Source organism: Bubalus kerabau, chromosome 19 (assembly GCF_029407905.1).
Source record: "Bubalus kerabau isolate K-KA32 ecotype Philippines breed swamp buffalo chromosome 19, PCC_UOA_SB_1v2, whole genome shotgun sequence".
In the NCBI taxonomy this organism is placed as follows: domain Eukaryota; kingdom Metazoa; phylum Chordata; class Mammalia; order Artiodactyla; family Bovidae; genus Bubalus; species Bubalus kerabau.
The window spans coordinates 35,243,021-35,267,819 of NC_073642.1; the positions used below are offsets into that span (position 1 = coordinate 35,243,021).

The 24,799-nt window shown below is 47.1% G+C and overlaps 2 protein-coding genes and 1 pseudogene across 2 annotated transcripts; 2 read left to right on the plus strand and 1 right to left on the minus strand.

Moving 5' to 3' along the window:
* Positions 1-711: 711 nt before the first annotated feature.
* LOC129633918 (cathepsin G-like) lies at positions 712-3,244 on the plus strand. The gene is made up of 5 exons (XM_055555887.1): positions 712-766; positions 1,485-1,632; positions 2,084-2,219; positions 2,396-2,650; positions 3,083-3,244. The coding sequence occupies exons 1-5, from the start codon at positions 712-714 to the stop codon at positions 3,242-3,244; spliced, it is 756 nt and encodes a 251-aa protein (XP_055411862.1).
* Positions 3,245-16,168: 12,924 nt separating this feature from the next.
* On the minus strand, positions 16,169-19,194 carry LOC129633919 (cathepsin G-like). Its single transcript, XM_055555889.1, has 5 exons — positions 19,140-19,194; positions 18,035-18,182; positions 17,184-17,319; positions 16,771-17,025; positions 16,169-16,330 (listed from the first exon to the last, which is right to left on the minus strand). Exons 1-5 carry the CDS (start codon positions 19,192-19,194, stop codon positions 16,169-16,171), a joined length of 756 nt encoding a protein of 251 aa, XP_055411864.1.
* A 3,845-nt stretch (positions 19,195-23,039) lies between these two features.
* On the plus strand, positions 23,040-24,799 carry LOC129633652 (tropomyosin alpha-3 chain-like; annotated as a pseudogene).

A 24,799-nucleotide genomic window follows, 5' to 3' on the forward strand; every position in this document is an offset into this window, starting at 1 on the left:
TCAAGTCACTGGGCTTTTTCTGCAGGCAGGGAAGCTTCTGGGACACAAAAACATTCAGCTCAGTAGGAAGCAGAAAAATAGAAGCCATCCCCAGTATCGTGATGCACCGAGAGTTTGTTGGGGGCTCAAGTGACCTGAGAGAGAAGTGGTCAGTGGCAGAGCCTCATTCTTCCCTTTTCTTTCTCTGGCAGTGCCCTGCACCCACCCAGGAACAGAGCTACTCAGTGTGCTGGACAACTTCTAGAAAGAAGTGGGAGCAGCCAGGGTCTGGGTGGGGCTCAGGACCAGGGGGTGAAGACATGCAGGTTCCATTCCCTGAGGGAGAAGGAGGAAATAGACAGGTCCCAGCCTTGATGCTTGTGAGGACTTGACTGAATTTGGCGGGTTTGGGGTTCTGGGACACCCAGCCTCCACCCCGGTGCCCTGGGTTCCCATTTCTGTGGCCGGCACGGACTCAGCAGCTGTGCATGCTGTTGCACTGAAGGCTTCGGTTACTGCCTTCCCCCAGGTCCCTGGCAGTTGGTGGGCAAGCCTCTTGGGCAGCTCTGGGTGATGAAACTGATCACAGCAGCAGGAGAATGGGACTGTGGATGCTCGAGCCCCCACCCCCACCCTCAAACCCCCACCTTCACCTTTGCTTCCTCTCCCAGGGGCTCAAAGTCTGGCAGGAGGAAGTAGGGGCAGCAACTGCTGGGCAGCCTCGCCGGGAAGATGTGGCTGCTCCTGCTCCTCGTGGCCTTTCTCCTGTCCCCCAGGGCTCAGGCAGGTGAGTGACCGTTCCCACCCTCAGGGGCCCAACTCCACCCGATAGACTCTGAAGGCAGACCGCCCAGACACTTGCTAGCTCTGTATCACTGGGCAGCTTGCATGAGTCCACAGTTTCCAGCTTCAGATTCTGAGGGCAAGAATTCTATCAGGCCTACCTGGAGAGTCACTATGAGAGTTTAAGTGATGTGGTGTACATAAGGCTCTTAGAACCACCCTGGCACATACTACCTGCTATATAAATGTGCTCTCTGAACTCAGTTGCAGCCCCTGTGTCAGAGCCTAGGAGATCAAGATAAAGTGATAGTGGACCCATCAGCCCATCTCTAGATCCTTAAATTCATGAGCTGGACTCACAGGGATCTGGAAAGTTCCCTGAGGAAGAAAGTGCCACAGAACTTCAGGGAGAGGCGGCGCCAGAGGGCTCTGGGTTTGCCATCCCCACAGCAGAGAAACCCTCCTGTGAGGGAGGCCGCAGCTGGCCCCGCCTTCCGGGCAGGTGGGAGGGCGCTGAGGCTGGATGGAGAGCCAGCAGCACTTTCTGCAGGATCCTGGAGCCTCCCCCAGTTCTGCACCCTGCAGACCCCATTCTCACCAACCACCAGCTCACCCTGCCCCTGCTCATCTCTCCTGCTCCCCAACTTCCAGTCTTTCTGGAGGCACCAAGCCCATGTCCACACACCCACCAGTGCAGAGGTAATCCTAGTGCTTCCTTCCAGGGCAGATCATCGGAGGCCGAGAGGCCAGGCCCCATTCCCGCCCCTACATGGCATATATTCAGATCCGAAGTCCAGTAGGTGTGAAAGTTTGTGGGGGGTTCCTGGTGCGTGAAGACTTCGTGATGACAGCAGCTCACTGCTTGGGAAGGTGAGAACTTAAGGGACTTCTGGGCGCCAGCAAAGCAGGTCCAGAAGAGTTCACGAGAGAAGTCATCGAAAGCAGGGTTCTAGCTTGAATGGGTGAAAAAAAAAAGACCATGTAGAGATTGGGGGACAAGAAGCAGGCCGGTGTGAATGGGGGAGGACCTGATGAAAAAGAACAAGATGGGAAATGACATGTATGCACTGGGGCTTAAGTTATGACTTCAAGGTATTTTTGCAATCTCTTTTTGGGGAGGCAAAATTCAAAATCACTATGTCCTCCACCACCTCCAGCTCAAGGCTGGGGAGACCTTGGGCGCAAAGTTCAGCCCCAGAGCCCTTCTGTTTCTGAGTTCCCTCGGTTGAGGTCTGGCAAACCTGGGTAGTCACTTGACTTCTATTGTGGACCACAGTTCCTGTGGTTCAAACCTTACCTCTAGGCTCTCTTTCCTTTGCAGCCAAATAAATGTCATCCTGGGGGCCCACAACATCAGGACACTGGAAAGCACCCAGCAGCGCATCCCTGTGCTCAGATCCATCCCCCACCCCAGATACAGTCAGCAGAACAAGAGCAATGACATCATGTTACTGCAGGTACCGACACTCTGGTTCTTTAGCTGGGCAGCTCGTTCCCAGCCTGGGGGGCTTCCTGTGTCCTGGGATCAGGGAGGGGGGAAGCCGGGCAGACTCCCAGGGCAGTGGCGGGCACGGGCGGGCATGGGGTGAGTGTAGAATAGACAGTCCCTGAGTGCCTGCATGCTTCCTGTCAGCTGGCAAACAGAGCTCAACCTAATCGATTTGTGAGGCCGGTGCCTCTGCCTCGGACTCAAAACAGACTGAGACCTGGGACCAAGTGCACCGTGGCTGGCTGGGGCCTGATCGGCCTGAACACAAGAACAGACACGCTTCAGTGTGTGCAGCTGAGGGTGCAGAGGGATAGGGTGTGCAGGAGACGCTTCATGTTTTACAATGGCCGGACACAGATTTGCGTGGGGGACCCAAGACAGAGGAAGTCTGCCTTTCTGGTAAGACCACGGCATCTGCTAACACTGACAGGGGACCCTGGGCAGACTGGGCAGTGGGACGGACCACATTCCCATGGCTGCAGTCTGGGGCCTAGATCAGAGGGATGTGGGGGGGCTTTCCCCCATGCATCTGGTGTCTGGGGGAATAGGAGAAGTACCAGACACGAAGGATGTTCACGTGCAGTGTTTTCCTGGGGCCGGGGAGGTAACGTGACCTGGATTGGGCTGGAGAAGCAACCACAGTCAGGGCTGAAGCTCAGCGACGGGAAAATTCAGAAGCTTTTCTTCTGCACCCCACCACCCTCCCATCTCACACATAGCCAGCACTGGAAGGAGCTCCCCTCAACCCCCGTCTTCTCTGAGGGTTGGGAGAGGGCAACAGGAGTGGGGGGTCCTGGAAAACTGAGTGTCCCTTCCCTCCTCTGCCTGTAGGGGGACTCCGGTGGCCCCCTTGTGTGTAACAATGTGGCCCAGGGCGTTGTCTCCTATGGAGACAGGATGGGGACCCCTCCAGCAGTCTTCACCAGAATTTCCAGCTTCCTGCCCTGGATAAGGAGAACAATGAGACGCTTCCAAGAGTGGAGACCAGAGTGACATCCCACGAGACTGACTCTCCTTCTCTGGGGCAGAGCCCAGCTCCAGAGCAGTTCCCAGAGCCTTAATAAATGTCCTAGTCTGGAGTGGAAATGACTGATTTCTAATGTGTTCATTAAACATGATTCGTGTACAACAAAGTGTGCCAGGAATGAGGGTGAGCTTCATCAGGAAGATGGGGTCTCTTTCTCAGGACAAGTGAATCCCTATTCCCACTGTTCTGGGGTCAGCAGGAGCTTCTTCCCTCCTCCAAGCCATCCATTCCTCCGTGTCCCCTCTACCCACAGCCTGGGGAGGGATGGAGGGACCTACCTCTTCCCAGAGTAAGGTTCCTTGTTCTCCATCCTACCAGAGATGCCCCCTTAGGTACCTGAGAACCACATGCCATTGGCCTGGGTAGGACATAAAAAACAAAGGAACAATTGAAATTCCATATGAGGCTCAATTTAAGAATAAATGTGGCAGTGCAAATCACTGGAAAACAATGAATTTTTAATAGATTGCAATGAAACAGATAGTCATTTGGGGAAAAAAGATAAAATCGGGTCCGCCTAATGGGATCAAAGATCTAAATGAAAATATCAACCATAGGAGAAACAGAAGAAAGAAAAAAAAATTTACTTTTTAAAAAATATCTAACAAGCACCCATATCAAAGCTGTGCTGTTCACAATGGCCAAGAGATGGGAGCAACCCAAGTGTCTACAGACAGAGTCTTTCTCCCAAACCCTTTTCCACACCAACCCGCTGTGCTGTGGACCAATGTTCTCATTTCCATGTGATGAGGGTCTCCTTCTGGGTTTTTGCTCTACAATTATACAACACTGCACATGATATGTTGGCTAAAATAACATGACTTTTACTATAAAGATTAGCCTGTGACTAATACACCAATATTATATTCAAATAATAGATTTCTGAAGTCACATGGTTTAAAATCATGTTTTAACACTTTAGGGTAACTATAAAGAATCAGCTGGAGGTTCTTCTACAGTCATCAGAATGTTAACTGGGTTTGCCTGACGGTCTAGGGGTTAAGAGTCTGCCTGCCAATGCAGGGAACAATGGTTCCATCCCTGGTCTGGGAAGATCCCACATGGCGTGGAGCAGCTAAGTCTGTGTACCACAGCTACTGAAGCCCACATCCTAGAATCCATGCTCTACAACAGGAGAGGCCACCACCACGAGAGGCCTGTGCGCTGCAACAGAGTAGCCCCCACTCACCACAACTAGAGAAAGCCCGTGCATGACAACAAAGAGCCAGGGCAGCCAAAAATAAACAGATAAATTACTGGTAATTAATGGTAATAAATAAATGGTAATAAATAAATGGTAATTACTCCTTGCCATGTGACATTTCCCACCTGAATTTTTGCAGTTTCCATAATCTTGAGTAATTACTGAACATACATCAAATCCAACTGATATATACAAAAATGCTTCAGTAAACTTGATCAGATTTTTATAGATACATCGTGCCAGAAGGTCATTTGCCTAATATTCAGTGTGAGTCATTTATCAACAAAATTTTAATCAGTGATACATCTTTGAAACTAATCAGTCGTTTTTTCCCTTTATTTGCTACTACCCACCCATAGGAATTATGTCTTGCTTGTATGTTCTAGGGGAAAACAATCTCATTATTAAATGTTTGCATTGCCAGGTGGAAAGAATACTTGATGGTGGAAGTGGGGGGAGAGAGCGGTGGAAGAGCCCCCGTACAGTCCTTCCTAAGCTCTGTAACATTCATTTTGAGCCCCAGAGCACCACCCAAGTCAAGACTCAGTTCCCAGGAAACTCCTAGTGCAGACTCGTCTCCCCACCTAAGGATCTTCCAGCTATTGAGCCCCTTCAAGGCAGCTGCCTGCCTTTAGCAGCCCTGCTGGAAAGGTTTCTACAGACCTCACCATGCTCACCTCCAGAGGACAGTTCTCTTCTTGACCATCCCAAAAGTCAGGTCCACTACCTCTCACAGCTTAGCACCCTCCCCTATTAAGTAAATCCCAGCAGCAGAGGTTTGGCAGGGGTCCAAAGTTTACTTAAGGAAAATATTCCTTGTTGTGCTCTCCACAGGCACTGGACACTGATCTCCCAAGTACTAGCCAGCCCTCTCTCAATCAGAAGGTATTGTTCTTCTATTTTCTCCTGGTCTCACTGGTCACAGGACCATTCAGCCTGCTGCTCTCAGATCTTTCTGGATCACGTGGCTTGGTCTAGGTGTTGGTCTAGGTCATCCCATCTTTTTCTCTGATGAAGTCTGTCTCCCTGGGGCTTTCTAGTCATCCATACATCTCAGTGATATATGTCAGTGTTTGATATAAGTCAGTGTTTGACTAACTTGAGTTTAGTTGGAATCTCTGTGTTACTGTGACTTATCGAGTTATTTAAACTCTGTGAGAGTTCCTTTTTCATCTCTGGATTAAGGAATCCCCAAAGAATTCTGAGGATAAAATGACACAGTACATTACAAATTTCTTTCAAAGTACCTGGTGTATAAAAAAGATTTTAATAAATATTAATCGTCACTTCTCTTTCTTTTACTTCTTATGTCCCAGCTCTGGAGCCACAGGGAGAAATTCACCTCAGGCAATCTGACAGTCCTTAATTTAGGGGAGCTATCATGTCTTTTGAACTGTGGTGTTGGAGAAGACTCTTGAGAGTCCCTTGGACTGCAAGGAGATCCAACCAGTCCATTCTGAAGGAGATCAGCCCTGGGATTTCTTTGAAAGGAATGATGCTAAAGCTGAAACTCCAGTTCTTTGGCCACCTCATACGAAGAGTTGACTCATCGGAAAAGACTCTGATGCTGGGAGGGATTGGGGGCAGGAGGAGAAGGGGACGACAGAGGATGAGATGGCTGGATGGCATCACTGACTGGATGGACGTGAGTCTGGGTGAACTCCGGGAGCTGTTGCTGGACAGGGAGGCCTGGCGTGCTGCGATTCATGGGGTCGCAAAGAGTCGGACACGACTGAGCGACTGAACTGAACTGATCGTGTCTAGTGTCCTGTCAGTGTAACTCTCTTCTCCTGAAAAAAAATAACAGCTCCAGCTCTTCATCTATTCTCCTAAAGATATTCTGGAGTCCATTCACCTCCGAGGATCCTCTCTTGTGGAAATTCTTCTCCAACTCCAAGACTGGGACCTCCTAGACCAAGCCACAAATTGAGTTTTCTCAAACCTCAGGATCAGGACTAGGGCTGTGGTTTCTGGAAGCACAAATATTTCCACTGCATCCCCCATTCTTCTCAATACATGCTGCTGCTGCTGCTAAGTCACTTCAGTCGTGTCTGACTCTGTGCGACCCCATAGATGGCAGCCCACCAGGCTCCCCTGTCCCTGGGATTCTCCAGGCAAGAACACTGGAGTGGGTTGCCATTTCCTTCTCCAATGCATGAAAGTGAAAAGTGAAAGTGAAGTCGCTCAGTCATGTCCGACTCTTTGCAACCCCATGGACTGCAGCCTACCAGGCTCCTCTGTCCAAGGGGTTTTCCAGGCAAGAAGAGAACTGGAGTGGGGTGCCATTGCCTTCTCCGTCTCAGTATGTGAGGTTTGTAGAAAGACTAGAGAAGGAATGCCCAGGTGGGGGCAGTCACTTTGAACTTGGGCTATTCTTCGCTTGAAAACAAGAACAGATGCCCTCACCAGGCTTCGGATATCTTTCAGTTGTCCCAGATGAGCAAGGGCATTTGCTTCTCACCTCTTTCTTCAGCTTACAAGATGGCCCAAAGTATGCAGAGCGAGGCCTCTCTAGCCTACCTGTACACATGCAGGGACAGGTAGGAGGAACCTTGGCTTCAACCTGGTTGTCAGGGGCAGGATGAAGTCAGGCAGGCTTGTTTGTGATGACTTGTTCCCTCCCCAGCTCGCTCTTCATCCCTTTTCTCTTACAGTCTGTTTGCACAGGTTTTGCCTGCTACCTATTAAGGCGTAAGTGATAAGTGAGGTACAAGACTCACAATGTGATCATGAAGGCTCTTGCATTTATGTAAGAATCTCTTGCAAATTCAGGAGATACAAAGTAGAATGGTGATTCCCAGGGGCTGGGGGGAAGGGGTAATGGGGGATTACTACTTAATGGGTTAAGAGTTTCAATTTGGGAAGGTGAAAATTTTTTTGAGATGGATAATAGTGGAGGTTGCACAATGATGTTCATGTACTTAATGCCACTGAACTGCACACTTAAAACTGGTTAATAGGTAAATTTTCTATTATGTATATTTTACTACAATTTAAAAAGTTATTTAAATTTCTTGCAACTCTTCTTAAAAAGTTCTAATGGTAGAAGACGTTATTTGGAGAAAGTGGGCAGCTACCTCTTCTGCACACAGATGGCATTGTTGGAGTTACTTTTCCCTTAAGAGCACTCTAGTTTCTAGATCAAGGACAAGAGGCCCCGTGTCTGAATAATGTCATAGACCGCAGAAGTAGCTCCACCCCAGCATTTTTCATGCGTGAACATAACACAGAAGGAGAAACTGTAGGAGAGAATGAGCCAGAGGTGCTATCTGAAGAGAGGGCTGGGCTGGAAATAAAATGATGAGATCTAGGATAGAAAGAAAGGAGGAGTGGGGGAAATCTCACCCATTCTTCTTTGATATTGATACTCTCTCCTACTTGGAGTTCACTGAGTTTCTTGGTTTTGAACGTTAATACTTTACAGTTTTTCATCAATATTGTGAAATTTTCAACCATCATTTATTCAAAATTTTTCAACTTTTTATTTTCTATTGGAGTATGCATGCATGGGCATGCTTAGTTGTGTCTGACTCTCTTGCGACCCCATGGACCCAGCTTGCCAGGCTCCTCTGTCCATTTTTAAGGCAAGAATACTGGAATGGGTTGCATTTCCTCCTCCAGGGGATATTCCTAACCTAGGGACCGAACCTGCATCTCCTTCATTGGCAGGCAAGGATTCTTTAGCACTGAGCCGCCAGGGAAGCCCTATATTGGAGTATAGCCAATGAATAATGTGACTTTTTTCAGGTGCACAGCAGAGTGACTCAGCCATTCCTATACATGTATCCATTCTCTCTCAAACTCCCTCTTTAATTTTTTTTTTCTGCTCTTTCTGTGTCTCTTCTCCTTCTGGGACTCCCTACTTATAAGATGCATGAGGTGTTCCACACATCTGATATCCTATTCATTTTTATTTTTTACTTCTGTTCACTGAAAAGTCCTAAAGCAATTCCAGATTTGTTAGTGATGACTTGACAGGGGCAGCCAGCTACTCTCCTGGAATAACAGCCAAGCTCGACACAGGTGCCTTCTGCCCTCGGTCCAAGCAGCAGAGCTAGATGTGGGTCAGGTGAGACAGGAGGAGGCGGGGAGAAGGAGAACAGAGAGAGAGACAATTGCTGATCAACATTATGTGGATCCACGGGGAGCCCTGGAGAAGGGAGGCTGGAGCCACGTGTGGGGTGCAAGGGTAGTCCAAGGTGGAGTCCAAATAGCTGAGGAAACCTGTCAGAAAAGTGTGATAGCGCAGCCAAATGCACAGGAAACCAGCTACAGAAATTGTGAAAACTCTCACGGCTCTATGTGACAAGATGCAGTAAAATGATAAACACCTGCTTTGGGCTAAAACTATAGTTTATCCTCTTTGATTTTCTATACTTCCCCAAACATCATAAATAATATTTTATAGGTACATTAAAGCCCAGTGTGTCAACACAGTGGTTTAATAAATTATTACAACATTGCTGAGCATATTTGTGGTTTGCAGATTGGTGGTGGGGGAGGACCAGTAAACCATCAAAGCTAAGAAGCCATGTATCCCCTTTAACTGTCATGTCTGGGGCAGAGAGTGAAAATGAGAAGATACATGTTCCTCCTTGCGGGTAAGGCCTGAGCCAATACATGCAAAGTATCTTAAACATTATGTCCAGTTTGAGATAAGATTCCAGAAGTCTTCTCATATCTATATTAAATTATAAAAGAACAAATAAAAGCAATTTAAACTGTTTGTCTGATTGCATGTATTCTAAGTAGAATCATAGCTTGGAACTTGCCCTTAAGGCTGACAACGCTTAAATACCTGTGTGCAGAGAACTGCATGAGCAAATATGCCTGGTTCCTCACCAGCAACAAGGAGCCTTGGTGGGCAGAACCTTTGCCCACATCATGGTCTTTCCTGGAACCCACATTACCTGGGCCAGGAGGGACAGGACTGACCCGGAAAATTTAGAATGAATGACAAAGCTTTGTTTATCCTCTTGCTGTTACTATCTGCATGCTTCCCAACTGCTTTAATATTGGGGTCTTTTAAATCTTTGAAATATCAACAAGTTGAGAACAATTCTGGCTTTATAAGGGCTACCTAGGACTGGACCATAAAATAAATTCAGGTGCATTTGTCTGTCAAACCCACCTTCTCAAACTCTTCTATTCTGTCACTACCTTATTTTCCTGGCACTCTCATTGACACCCCACCTCCACTTCATCCGCAGTCTCTGGTCCTCACCTGCATCCCCAACAGTTTGCAGTTGCCTGAAACTACCAAGAAGCTGATGGACGGCTAGGCTCTTGCCTAATGTGTTCTAGGAAAGACTTCTGCTTGGTAATTTTGCACTTATAAAGATAACAACAACAAACCTCTTCAGCTATCCAAAAAAAGTGAAGTTCTACAGAGTATAATTGGATAGTTGTATGCTTTTTGATACCTAATGACAAAGTCAAGGCATGGTGGGGTCAGATTTATGGTCTTGGAGGATCAAAAGTAGAGGAAGGGGGCACCATTTCGGATTAATGCCACCAGCCCCCCACCTTTCTCTGTTCAGAAAGTCCATCCAGGACTTTCTCTAGATGAATTTTGTTGTGCTTTCAAGGGCCTAAGAATGCAGCTCCTGAAACACCCTTACCACATAGACTTTTCTGATGAAAATTCTATGAAAGTTCACATCTTGGGAATCAATAGAACCACGAGTAAATTGGTGGTGCCCGAGACTGCCCTTTTAAACTCAGAATTGAAAAAACCTGGAAGGAGAACGCGCACGCTGCTTCAGACCTGCTCAGCTTTCAGAGAAGATGCTGTTGCTCCTGTTCTTACTGGCCGACCTCCTAGCCCCTGGGGCTAAAGGAGGTTAAGTGACTGTCCCTGTCTTCAGTGAAAGTTGTGCAGTCATGTCTGACTCTTTGCAACCCATGGACTATACAGTCCATGGAATTCTCCAGGCCAGAATACTGGAGTGGGTAGCTTTTCCCTTCTAAAGGGGATCTTCCCAACCCAGGGATCGAACCCAGGTCTCCTAAACTGTAGGCAGATTCTTTACCAACCGAGTCACAAGGGAAGGCCCTCTGTCCTCAGAGGCCTGGCTTATTCCAGCAACACCACTTCCCCAGTGCCCCTGCGAGACTATTGCTATGATGTTCCTCGCCTCAGTCCATTCCCAGAAATTTGCTAGACTCCAGATCTGCTTCTGGACACAGTGTGTGCAGATTACAGAAAACTACTCCCATGGAGACCTGGTGGGTCTTCTCCCTTTCATAGGTCACACCCTGGCATGTGGAAAGTTATTTATAATTAGGATGGCACAGGATCCTGGTGGGGAGGGACAGCTGAGAATGAGTGTTGTAACTTCCCATTCTCCAAAGCTAAGGGTGAGTTGCGTTGTCCCAGGAGCTACCGTCCAGAATAAGAATGAATGAGCCATCTCACAGTTTCCTAGATGTCACCCTCTCGTTGACCCCGCTCTCCTGAGCCACTCTGCTCCACCAGGGCAGGTATCTAGAACCCAGGCGAGCCTCACGGTGTCACCTCACCACCGATTCCATGGCCCTCATGGGGGCTGGCTTCCACCCAGGCCCCCTCCTCCCATTTCCCCACCTCACTCTGGTTTCTAATCCTTGCACATGTCCTCTTTGGCTTGAAAGTTAAATTGCTTAAAAAGATAAATCTGTGCTGAAATTCAGACCACATTAGGACCCAAAGCAATTTTGGAGACTGTTCATTCACATATCCAACAGCATTTGTGGGACATTTACTATGTGCCTGGCTCATGATGGGGGAGAAAGAAGCCAGGGTATTCTGCTCCACGAGCTCAAAAGTTTTGGGTTTTTGAAACCAGCCTCATCTGGAAGTAAGCAGGACACAGGGGGTCTGAGAAGCTCAGGAACAAAGAAAGAGCCAGAGTAGGTCAGAGAGAGTAGCTTCCAGGTGGTTTATCTCGAAGACAGATCCCCACCCCCTCACATGTATTTGAAGTGCTCCAGAACAAAGGCTGAGCCCCTCCTCTCTATGGAGAGATAAGAACTAACCAGGGAAACAGGTCACATTGCGAGCCTGCTGTGCTGCCCAGGGGAGCCTGAGGCCCCCATCTCATTGAGCTGGGTCCCTAAAGACCATTGAGGACTATCATCCTCTGAACGTCCAATTGTTTTAGGCCACCTGGCAGTTCCTGTCCTGTTTCCTATGAAGACAGAACTCCAGGGAAATTTTCTCTTTCAGGGGAGATGAAATGGGGCAGAAAGGTCAGATGGCGCTCCCCACCATACATGGTATCTGTAGATTTTTATGATAACAAACAAGGCTGGAGCAGGTGTTGGGGGTTCCTGGCATGAGACAACCTCATGTTAACTGTGGCTCACTGGGAGAGAAGGTAAGGAGCACAAAAGAGTCTTGTCTTTCTGGGAACCCCTAGTACCATCCTAGGCCTCGTAACTCAGGAAAGCCCCAGAGCATGCAGAGCTGATGCTAATCAATGGAACCATCTGATTCTCTTGGGCCAGGGTCAACCAAGTGTGGGGGGGGGGTACTAGGGGTGTTTGGAGATAGGCCTGTTAAATTTCTGGATGTGAAAATGGTTTCGTAATTTTTTGCACAACAAAACAGTGAATCATAATGTAGCCTGTGAAAATTGTACTTCTGAAAATTCAGTGGAAACTTGAAAAAGCAACCTTTTTTAAAAATTGAAGTATAGCTGATTTACAATGTTAGTTTCTTTCATACAGCAAAATGATTCAGTGACACATGTACATATATAATTCTTTTTAAAAATACTCTTTTCCATTATGATTAACTATGACTATAGTTATCTGCACTACACAGAAGGACCTTAATGTTTATCCATTCTATACGTAATAGCTTCCATCTGCGAACTCCAACCTTCCCTTAACCCCCTCCCAGGGGCAACCATAAGTCTCTTCTCTATGTCCATGCGTCTGTTTCTATTTTGAATATAGGTTCGTTTGTGCCGTATCTTAGATTTCACATATGTGATTTCATATGGTATTTGTCTTTTACTTTCTGACTTCACTTAGTATGATGATCTCCAGTTGCATTTATGTTGTTGCAATGGCGTTATTTCATTATTTTTTATGGCTGAATGGTACTCCACTGTATATACGTACCACATCTTCTCTATCCATTCATTTGTTAATGGACATTTAGGTTGCTTCCATGTCTTGGCTATTGTGAATAGCGCTGCTTTGAACACAGATTGCATATATTTTTTTGGATTAGAGTTTTGTCTGTATATGTGCCCAGGAGTGGATTGCTGGTGATAAAGCAGTCTTGATAGATATCAGTCTAGTGAAGTTTGTAGTTGTTCTGGGGGTCAAGCCACCTAAAATCTTGAACTGATTCATAAAGTATTGGGCAGATTTTGTATACTGAGAGTTTTTCTTTTTTTTAACGTTTCCACAAGAAAGACATATTCTTTGAGCTATTGGGACCGGTCCTGGGCTGCCCTCTTGTCTCCAACTCGAGGTTGGTGGATGCGTTGGAGAAAGGTGGCTTTCTCCTGGGGTCCCCACTTTTCCCAGACAAACTCAGACAACCATGATCAAGGTTACCAGCCCTCACTTCTGTGATGCTGCTAGTTCTGATGTATCACCAGTGTCTAGCTTCTCCTGACTCTGATGCTCTGCCCCAGGGCACAGGCACCAGGTTTCTATGGACCGGAAGTCTGCCTGAGCTATCAGGTCAGGAGTGAAGTTCCTGGTCGGGTTTCTGTCCTAGAGCTTGTCATGGTTTTGTGACTTTCCAGACAAGTCAGTAGGTCTTCCAAAGCACAGAGGTTGAAAGCAGAGAAAGAGAGCGAGAGGAACTATGTTCTTTTGCACTAGTTTTTGGTGTGCAAAATATTTTCTTGCTGAAGCTCTGCTGCTGAGGTTTACTTAATAAGGAAGTATGCTGAGCTGTGAGGAGTGGTGGAACTCGCTTCTGAATGGTCATGAAGGGAATTGTCCTATGGACATGGGCATGGTGAGGGCTATAGAAATCTTTCCAGCAGGGCGGCTGGAGGCAGACAGCTGCCTTGGAGAGCTGACTGGCAGGGAGAGGCTTGGAGGAGAGATGGGTCTGTCCTGGGAGTTTCCTGGGCATTCCTGACCTGGGTGGTGCTCTGGTGGTGGTTGTTTAGTTGCTCAGTCATGTCCAACTCTGCGACCCCATGGACTGTAGCATGCCAGGCTTCCCTGTCCTTCACCACCTCCTGAAGTTTGCTCAAACTCATGTCCATTGAGTCGGTGATGCCATCCAACCATCACATCCTCTTTTGTTCCCTTCTCCTCCAGCCTTCTATCTTTCCCAGCATCAGGGTCTTTTCCAGTGAGTCACCTTTTGCATCAGATGGCCAAAGTATTGGAGCTTCAGCTCTGGGGCTCAAAGTAAATGTTACAGAGAGGAAGGGCTTCATGAGGGCTCTTCCACTGCTCTCTCCTCTCCCCCTGCCCCCACCATCAAGTATTCTTTCCATCTGGCAATGCAGACATTTAATAATGAGACTTTTATCCCTGAAAACATATAAGTAAGAGATAATTCCTATGGGTAGGTGATATCAAATTTAGAGGAAATGACTGAATGTTGTCAAAGATGTTAACGTTTTGTGGAAAATGGCATACACTGAACTTTAGGCAAATGAATTTTTGACAAGAAGTACCCATAAACATGGGTATCAAGATTGCCGGGACAAATATCAATAACCTCAGATATGCAGATGGCACACCCTTATGGCAGAAAGTGAAGAGGAACTAAAAAGCCTCTTGATGAAAGTGAAAGAGGAGAGTGAAAAAGTTGGCTTAAAATTCAACATTCAGAAAATGAAGATCATGGCATTTGGTCCCATCACTTCAGGGCAAATAGATGGGGAAACAGTAGAAACAGTGTCAGACTTTATTTTTTTGGGCTCCAAAATCACTGCAGATGGTGATTGCAGCCATGAAATGAAAAGACACTTACTCCTTGGAAGGAAAGTTATGACCCACCTAGATAGCATATCAAAAAGCAGAGACATTACTTTGCCAACAAAGGTCTGTCTAGTCAAGGCTATGGTTTTTCCAGTGGTCATGTATGGATGTGCGAGTTGGACTGTGAAAAAAGCTGAGCGCTGAAGAATTGATGCTTTTGAACTGTGGTGTTGGAGAAGACTCTTGAGAGTCCCATGGACTGCAAGGAGATCTAACCAGTCCATTTTAAAGGAGATCAGTCCTGGGTGTTCTTTGGAAGGACTGATGCTAAAGCTAAAACTCCAATACTTTGGCCACCTCATGCGAAGTGTTGACTCATTGGAAAAGACCCTGATGCTGGGAGGGATTGGGGGCAGGAGGAGAAGGAGATGACAGAGGATGAGATGGCTGGATGACATCACCGACTCGATGGACAGGAGTTTGAGTAAACTCTGGGAGCTGGTGATGGACAGGGAGGCCTGGCGTGCTGCGACTCATGGGGTTGCAAAGAGTCAGACACGACTGGGTAACTGAACTGAACCCATAAACATAATGGACAAATTTGCTAAGGTATATCTGTGTAGAGCCAGTTGGATTTGATATGTGCATATGGATCATTCCATTTCAGATTATGGGAACTGCAAGAATTCAGGTGGGAAATGTAACACTGCAAGGAGTTGTTAACATTTTGATGGATGTAGGACCTCCTAGCTGATTCTCTACAGTTACCTTAAGGTGCTAAAAGCTTGGGTTTAAGTTATTATGTTACTTCAGATATCCTTTATTTCAATATAATATTGATGTATTAGTCATGGGTTAATCTTCAGGGTAAAAGGCATTTTAGTCAACATATTGTGTGGAGGTTTGTTTAATTTTAGAGTAAGAAACCCAGCAGGAGATTCTCATCACAGTGAAACTGAGAACACCGGTCTAGAGCACAGTGAAGGTTGGTGTGGTAAAGGGTTTAGGAGAAAGACTCTGGCTGTCCATAGACACTTGGGTTGCTCCCATCTCTTGGCCATTGTGAAAAGCGCAACTTTGATATGGGTGTTTGTTAGATATTTTTAAGAGAGTAAATCTTCTTTTTTCTTTCTTCTAGTACTTGTGTGGCTTGATTTTTTAAACATTTAGATTTTTGATCCCATTTGAGTCTTATCTTGGATTATGATAGGAAGTATGGACCTAACTGTATCTTTTTTACCCAGTGATTCTATTTTGTTTCAATGACACCTATTAAAAGTTTATTGTTTCCCAGTGGTTTGAGAATTGTTCACCATATACTAAATTGGGCCTCGTTTAGAATTTCAGTTGTCCCTTTGGTCTGCCTGTCCAACTCATCCTTCTCACACCAATGGCACGTGGTTTTGGGGTACACTTTAATACCTAGTGTGGAGTCTTTCTAATACTCTAGTGGGTAGAGAATGGAAAGCCCTACTCTGGGGAGAGGTAGGTCCCTCCATCCCTCCCCAGGCTGTGGGTAGAGGGGACACGGAGGAATGGGTGGCTTGGAGGAGGGAAGAAGCTCCTGCTGACTCCAGGCCGGTAGGAATAGGGATTCACTTGTCCTGGGAAAGAGATCCCATCTTCCTCGACAAAGCTCACCCTCATTCCTGGCACACTTTGTTGTGCACAAATAATGTTTAATGAACACATTAGAAATCAGTTATTTCCACTCCAGATGAGGATGTTTATTAAGGCTCTGGGAACTGCCCTGGAGCTGGGCTCTGCCCCAGAGAAGGAGAGTCAGTCTCGTGGGATGTCACTCTGGTCTCCACTCTTGGAAGCGTCTCATTGTTCTCCTTATCCAGGGCAGGAAGCTGGAAATTCTGGTGAAGACTGCTGGAGGGGTCCCCATCCTGTCTCCATAGGAGACAATGCCCTGGGCCACATTGCTACACACAAGGGGGCCACCGGAGTCCCCCTACAGGCAGAGGAGGGAAAGGGCACTCAGTTTTCCAGGACCCCCCACTCCTGTTGCCCTCTCCCAACCCTCAGAGAAGACGGGGGTTGAAGGGAGCTCCTTCCAGTGCCGGCTGTGTGTGAGATGGGAGGGTGGTGGGGTGCAGAAGAAAAGCTTCTGAATTTTCCCATCGCTGGGCTTCAGCCCTGACTGTGGTTGCTTCTCCAGCCCAACCCAGGTCAAGGCACCTCACTGGCCCCAGGAAAACCTGCACGTGAACATCCTTCGTGTCTGGTACTTCTCCTATTCCCCCAGACACCAGATGCATGGGGGAAAGCCCCCCTCCCCACCCCACGTCACTTTGGTGTGGATCCCAGGCTGCAGCCACAGAGATGGAATATGTCCCCACTGCCCATTGTGCCCAGGGCCCCCTGTCTTGGGCACACCCTACATTGTCTTACCAGGAAAGTGGACTTCCCCTCTCTTGGGTCCCCTACACAGATCTGCTTTTGGCTGGTGTAGAAATTGAAGCGACTGTGACACTCTCCATCCCTCTGAATTGTCAGCTGCACCTCCTGGAGTGTGATTGCTCTCCTGTGCCGTCTGGTGAGGCCCCAGCCGGCCACCGTGCACTGGGTCCCAGGGCTCAGCATTTCCTCTGTCTGAGGCAGAGCTACCAGCCTCACGGCTTCATCCTGTCTGGCTCTGTTCGCCAGCTGGCAGGAAGTGTGCAGGCACTCAGGGACTGTATGCTCACCCCATGCCCACCACCACCCTGGGAGTCAGCCCTGATTCCCCCTCCATGGTCCCAGGACACATGAAGCCCCCCAAGCTGGGAGAGAGCCACCCAGTTGAAGAACCAGAGGGTCGGTACCTGCAGTAACATGATGTCGTTCAGGTTGTTCCGCTGATTGTATCTGGGGTGGGGGATGGGTCTGAGAACAGGGATGCGCTGCTGCGTCCATTCAGAAGCGGTGACACTGTGGATCCCCAAGATGACATTTATTTGGCTGCAAAGGAAAGGGAGCCTAGAGGTAGGTTTGAGCTGCGGGAACTGCAGTCCCCGATACAGGTCAAGTGACTGCCCAGGGTAGTGAGACCTCAGCCAAGGGAACCAAGGGACAGGAGGGCTCTGGGGCTGAACTCTGTGCCTTAGGCCTCCCCTTGAGATGAGGGGGTGGTGGGAAATTCAATGACCTTAAATATTGCCTCCCCTACAGAAGTTGAAAAAGAGCTTGAATTCACAATTTGAGTCCCATGGTGTGCCTTCCATCCCCCCTCTTATTCTTTCTGATCAGACCCTCCTTTCTATCCATTCACACAGGCCTTCTCTTGGTCTTTTTTCACCTATTCATTGCTAGAAACCTGCCTTCAATGGCTCCTCTCATGAACTCTTCTGGATCTGCTTTGCAGGTGCCTAGAAGCTCTTTACGGAGAAGGCAATGGCACCCCACTCCAGTACTCTTGCCTGGAAAATCCCATGGACGGAGGAGCCTGGTAGGCTGCAGTCCATGGGGTCGCTAAGAGTTGGGCACGACTGAGCAACTTCCCTTTCACTTTTCACTTTCATGCATTGGAGAAGGAAATGGCAACCCACTCCAGTGTTCCTGCCTGGAGAATCCCAGGGACGGGGGAGCCTGGTGGGCTGCTGTCTATGGGGTCACACAGAGTTGGACACGACTGAAGTGACTTAGCAGCAGCAGCAGCAGCTCTTTAAGTTCTCACCTTCCCAAGCAGCAAGCTGCTGTCATCACGAAGTCTTCACGCGCCAGGAACCCCCCACAAATGGTCGGACCTGCTGGTGTCAGGGTCTGAATATATGCCATGTAGGGGCGGGAATGGGGCCTGGCCTCTCGGCCTCCGATGATCTGCCCTGGAAGGAAGCACTAGCATTACCTCTGCACTGGTGGGTGTGTGGACATGGGCTTGGTGCCTCCAGAAAGACTGGAAGTTGGGGAGCAGAAGAGATGAGCAGGGGCAGGGTGAGCTGGTGGTTGGTGAGAATGGGGTCTGCAGGGTGCAGAACTGGGGGAGGCTCCAGGATCCTGCAGAAAGTGCTGCTGGCTCTCCATCCAGCCTCAGCGCCCTCCCACCTGCCCGGAAGGCGGGGCCAGCTGTGGCCTCCCTCACAGGAGGGTTTCTCTGCTGTGGGGATGGCAAACCCAGAGCCCTCTGGCGCCGCCTCTCCCTGAAGTTCTGTGGCACTTTCTTCCTCAGGGAACTTTCCAGATCCCTGTGAGTCCAGCTCATGAATTTAAGGATCTAGAGATGGGCTGATGGGCCCACTATCACTGTATCTTGATCTCCTAGGCTCTGACACAGGGGCTGCAACTGAGTTCAGAGAGCACATTTATATAGCCAGTACTTTGGCCACCTCATGCGAAGAGTTGACTCATTGGAAAAGACTCTGATGCTGGGAGGGATTGGGGGCAAGAGGAGAAGGGGACGACAGAGGATGAGATGGCTGGATGGCATCACTGACTCGATGGATGTTGAGTCTCAGTGAACTCTGGGAGTTGGTGATGGACAGGGAGGCCTGGTGTGCTGCAATTCACGGGGTGGCAAAGAGTCAGACATGACTGAGCAACTGATCTGATCTGATCTGATGTGCCAGGGTAGTTCTGAGAGCCTTATGTACACCACATCACTTAAACTCTCATAGTGACTCTCCAGGTAGGCCTGATAGAATTCCTGCCCTCAGAATCTGAAGCTGGAAACTGTGGACTCATGCAAGCTGCCCAGTGATACAGGGCTAGCAAGTGTCTGGGCGGTCTGCCTTCAGAGTCTATCAGGTGGAGTTGGGCCCCTGAGGGTGGGAACGGTCACTCACCTGCCCGAGCCCTGGAGGACAGGAGAAAGGCCACGAGGAGCAGGTGCAGCCACATCTTCCCTGCAAGGCTGCCCAGCAGTTGCTGCCCCTACTTCCTCCTGCCAGACTTTGAGCCCCTGGGAGAGGAAGCAAAGGTGAAGGTGGGGGTTTGAGGGTGGGGGTGGGGGCTCGAGCATCCACAGTCCCATTCTCCTGCTGCTGTGATCAGTTTCATCACCCAGAGCTGCCCAAGAGGCTTGCCCACCAACTGCCAGGGACCTGGGGGAAGGCAGTAACCGAAGCCTTCAGTGCAACAGCATGCACAGCTGCTGAGTCCGTGCCGGCCACAGAAATGGGAACCCAGGGCACCGGGGTGGAGGCTGCGTGTCCCAGAACCCCAAACCCGCCAAATTCAGTCAAGTCCTCACAAGCATCAAGGCTGGGACCTGTCTATTTCCTCCTTCTCCCTCAGGGAATGGAACCTGCATGTCTTCACCCCCTGGTCCTGAGCCCCACCCAGACCCTGGCTGCTCCCACTTCTTTCTAGAAGTTGCCAAGCACACTGAGTAGCTCTGTTCCTGGGTGGGTGCAGGGCACTGCCAGAGAAAGAAAAGGGAAGAATGAGGCTCTGCCACTGACCACTTCTCTCTCAGGTCACTTGAGCCCCCAACAAACTCTCGGTGCATCACGATACTGGGGACGGCTTCTATTTTTCTGCTTCCTACTGAGCTGAATGTTTTTGTGTCCCAGAAGCTTCCCTGCCTGCAGAAAAAGCCCAGTGACTTGATTTTGTTGACAGCCATCAGGCCCTGGGGAAAAACATCTCAGATCCTATTCATCCATGATAGACCCATCAGCCTAAACCCGTCTCTGCTCCACGGGTGCTGGCGCCTAAGAAGGAGGTAGCTCTCTGCTACCTGTGACAGCTGAAGGAGTGGACACTCAACACTGAGAGAAGGGAAGGCAGAGCTCTGTAGAGTAACACAGGGGGCTGCTGCTGCTAAGTCACTTCAGTCGTGTCCGACTCTGTGCGACCCCATGGATGGCAGCCCACCAGGCTCTTCTGTCCCTGTGATTCTCCAGGCAAGAATACTGGAGTGGGTTGCCATTTCCTTCTCCAATGCATGCATGCATGCTAAGTCGCTTCAGTCATGTCTAACTCTGTGCGACCCTATGGATAGCAGCCCACCAGGCTCCTTTGTCCACGGGATTTTCTAGGCAAGAATACTGGAGTGGGCTGCCATTTCCTTCTGCTAGACGCTCTTAAAAATACTTGGAAGACTCTGTGTTGGCACAGAAAGCCCTACAATACAGTAAATGTTTGCAAAAATGTCAGAATTGAAAACCAATAGAGTTCTCAGCCTTTTATGGATTGTGATAAGCCCACTTGAAAAATCTTATGAAAGTTAAGGATCCTCTCCCCATATACAAATATACACAGCTTGGCGCTTATTCTCAAAGCTGCAAAGAACTTAATTCTGTCCCTATTACATTGTAAACGATTACAACCTCATGAAATTTCCTTATGCATCTCAAAAAGATATAGGCAGCAAACAGGAAAACAAGCAAAAATAGTATAACTACTTTACTTAGTGCCTTTGGGTAATTTTAATTTATTGTTCTGTAAGCTTTTTAACTGTTTATTTTGTTTTTAAAATGTTACTCTAATTTAAACTAAGGGGAAAGTATAAAGAACAGAGAGTCCATGTGCAAAAAGGGAAGTAAAAAATATGCTCCTAACGATCTGGGTAGAGAGATGTTTAGGGATTTCATTAACAGTGACTAGGATTTCATGCCAATCTTCCCACCAAAACCAACCCCAAACACACTTGTTTAAAATGTATGGAAACCTTAAAAGCCTTGAAGAACTCCCAATGCAAGAGTTATTATTAGGTTAAAACAGAAGGAATAATGGGAATCAAGACAGGTAGCTCTATTTCTCTGAGAGAATTTGCTAAATCCACAGAATTTGAGCTTCTGTTTGAAGAGCACCTAAAATGATGGTGTAGAAATCAAAGATCACGAGGTCTAGTCTAGACAGACAGGTCTAGTCAAACCCTCCCTGCAATAAGCTATGAACTTAAAAGGCTACATGCTCAAATTAACAAAAAAGAGGTATTGAGTTAGTAATTGCAAATAATTTCTTGAAAGTTTGCAATTATCTGGACTTTTTAATGGACTCTCAAGCCTTGAACTTCTGTTATTGTACTTATGGATTGTGTTCCAAAGTACCTGGCAGAATCTATGGCAAATCTAGAAGAAATTCACTTATCTTCAAAATTCGAATTATACCTAAAAAGTTATTTTTCAAGTATAGTGACAAGCATATAGCCAAATACAAACAGCTCAGCAAACACATAAGGATACAAGACATCATGACTAAGAAATAGTAAATAACAAAAGAGGAAAAAACCCTTTAGTTTTTAAGATAATATTATCAGTATAATAAAATATAGATGTCTCCTTTTACAGCTATTAGCATTTCCCTCATATATTGAGGTCCTCCTCTGTTGGGTGGATATATATTTACAATTGTTATATTTTCTTCGTAGATTGATCTCTTGATCATTACACAGTGTCCTTCTTTGTCTCTTGTAACAGTCTTTATTTTAAAGTTATTTTGTTTGATATGAGTATTGCTACTCCAACTTTCTTTTGATCTCCATTTGCATGGAACACCTTTTTCTATCCCCTCACTTTCAGTCTTTATATGTGCCTATATCTGATGTGGGTCTTCTGTAGATAGCGCATATATGGGCCTTATTTTTGTATCCATTCAGCAAGTCTGTCTTTGTTGGAGCATTTAAAGCTTTTATAGTTAAGGTAATTATTGATATGTATGTTATTGCCATCTTGTTAATTGTTTTGGATTTGTTTTGGTAGATCTTTTTCCTTCCCTCCCTCTTTAGTTCTCTCTTCTTGTGATTTGATGATTATGTTTAGTATCATGTTTGGATTTGTGTGTGCGTGTCTACTGTAGGTTTGGTTCCCATGAGGTTTTGATGTACAATATTGTTTTAAGTTGCTGATCTCTTAATTTCAAATGCATTCCCAATATCCTGCATTTGTGTACTCTCCTCTTTTCATGATTGCTGGTTTGGACATCATATTTGTGTGTGGATGTTTTCCTGTCTTTGCTGTATGTTTGTCTTAACCGGTGGGCTTTCCCATTCATAATTTTCTTGTTTCTAGTTGTGGCCTTTTATTTCACCTAGAGAAGTTCCTTTAGCATTTGTTGTAAAGATGGTTTGGTGGCGTTGGCTTCTCACAGCTTTTCCTTGTCTGTAAAGCTTTTGATTTCTCCATCAAATCTGAATGAGAGCCTTGCTGAGTAGAGCATTCTTGGTTACAGGTTTTCCCGTTTCATCACTTTAAATATACTGTGCGATTCCCTTCTGGCCTGCAGAGTTTCTACTGAAAAATTAGCTGATAATGGTATGGGGTTTCTTTGTACGTTATTTGTTGCTTTTCCCTTGTTGCTTTTAATATTTTCTCTTTGTCTTTAATTGTTGTCAATTTGATTAATATGTGTCTCTCTGTGTTCCTCCTTTGGCTTACCTTGTATGGGACTCTGTGCTTCCTGTAGTTGAGTGAGTGTTTCTTTTCCCATATTAGGGAAATTTTCAGCTCTTACCTCTTCAAATATTTTCTTAGGTCCTTTCTCTTTCTCTCCTCCTCATAATGTGAATTTTGGTCTCTTAGGCTGTCCTCATTTCTTTTCATCCTTCTTTCTTTCTTCTGTTCTGCAACAGTGATTTCCACCAATCTGTCTTTCAGTTCATGTATTCATTCTCCTGCCTCATTTATTCTATTGATTTCTTCTAGTGTATTTTTCATTTTAGTCACTGTATTGTATTGTTGAATAATTATATTGTACTGTATTGTTCATCTCTGTTCTTTAAATCTTCTAGATCTTTATTAAACATTTCTTGGAGAAGCGGCTGCAACGCCAAGCGGAGGAGGCAGGAACCCGAAGGCAAGCAGGAGCTGCGTGGGGACCATGGCCGGGATCACCACCATCAAGGCGGTGAAGCGCAAGATCCAGGTTCTGCAGCAGCAGGCTGACGATGCAGAGGAGAGGGCCGAGCGCCTCCCGCGGGAAGTGGAGGGAGAAAGACGGGCCTGAGAACAGGCTGAGGTGGCCTCCTTGAACCTTAGGATCCAGCTGGTTGAAGAGGAGCTGGACCGAGCTTAAGAGCGCCTGGCCACTGCCCTGCAAAAGCTGGAGGAAGCTGAGAAAGCTGCTGATGAGAGCGACAGAGGTATGGAGGTTATTGAAAACTGAGCCTTAAAAGATGAAGAAAAAATGGAACTCCAGGAAATCCAACTCAAAGAAGCTAAGCACACTGCAGAAGAGGCAGACAGGAAGTACGAAGAGGTGGCTCGCAAGTTGGTGATTATTGAGGGAGACTTGGAGCGCACAGAGGAGCGAGCCGAGCAGGCAGAGTCCCGTTGCCGAGAGATAGATGAGCAAATCAGACTGATGGACCAGAACCTGAAGTGTCTGAGTGCTGCTGAAGAAAAGTACTCTCAAAAAGAAGACAAATAAGAGGAAGAGATAAAGATTCTTACCGATAAACTCAAGGAGGCAGAGACCCGTGCTGAGTTTGCTGAGAGATCAGTAGCCAAGCTGGAAAAGATAACTGATGATTTGGAAGATAAACTGAAATGCACCAAAGAGGAGCACCTCTGTACACAAAGGATGCTGGACCAGACTCTGCTTGACCTCAATAAGATGTAGAGCACCCCAGCCCCGCCCTGCCGCTGCTCCTCCCTCTCACCCCGACTCGCTGGGGCCAGCCTGCCCGAAGCTGACCTTTAAACTGAGGGCTGATCTTTAAGTGGAAGGGTGCTTTCTCCTTTCGCCACCTCTTCCACCCCCCTACTCCTGTGTCCTTTTCGCCAAACTGTCTCTGCCTCTCCCCAGAGATTCCAGTTGGGCTTAGAGGCTGAGCACCTTTGGGAACAACGTTTAAGGGAATGTGAGCACAATGCAAAGTGTCTTTAAAAGCATGTTGTGATGTACACATTTTGTAATTACCTTTTTTGTTGTTGATGTAACAACCATTTGTAAAAAAAACATTCCAGATAATTCCGTAGTTCTGAAGCAGCAGTCTAATCCCTTTCTCACTTTTGGAAGGTAACATTTCAGCTTAATGTATATTGCCTTCTCCAGAGAGAAAGGGAAAAGGTTTGGGCCTGCCTTACTGAGAGCCTAGCAGCCCAGAGAAAGGCTCCATTTGGGGAAACCTCATTGCCCTGTAAAAAGTACCTGCCAAACCAGAATGATGATTCCAGGAGGAGTTAGCCAAAAAAAAAAAAAAAAAAAAAGTGCCGTTCAGGTTTTCAGCTTTAAATTTGGACAACCTTTTTTTTTTTTTTTTTTCCTTTTTTCATCAGAAGTGACCAAACAATTAAGATGGTGAAACCTCTGAGACCAAATCCTTGTTGCAGCTCTACCCTGTTCCCAACTGCTCACAGAATAGATCACGTGCCCCTTATGTTGAAGTGACCACTCATTTGCTCTCCTGCCTCCTTGAAAGAAAGGAGAGAAAATATGTTTTGCCACTGATTTAGCCATATGAAACTCATCTCATCACCCTTTACTGGGTCTGAAGCTGCTGTCTCTAAAAGTGCCATCTCATTGTGCTTTGTGTCGGTTAGTGCTGGAGAAATCTTGA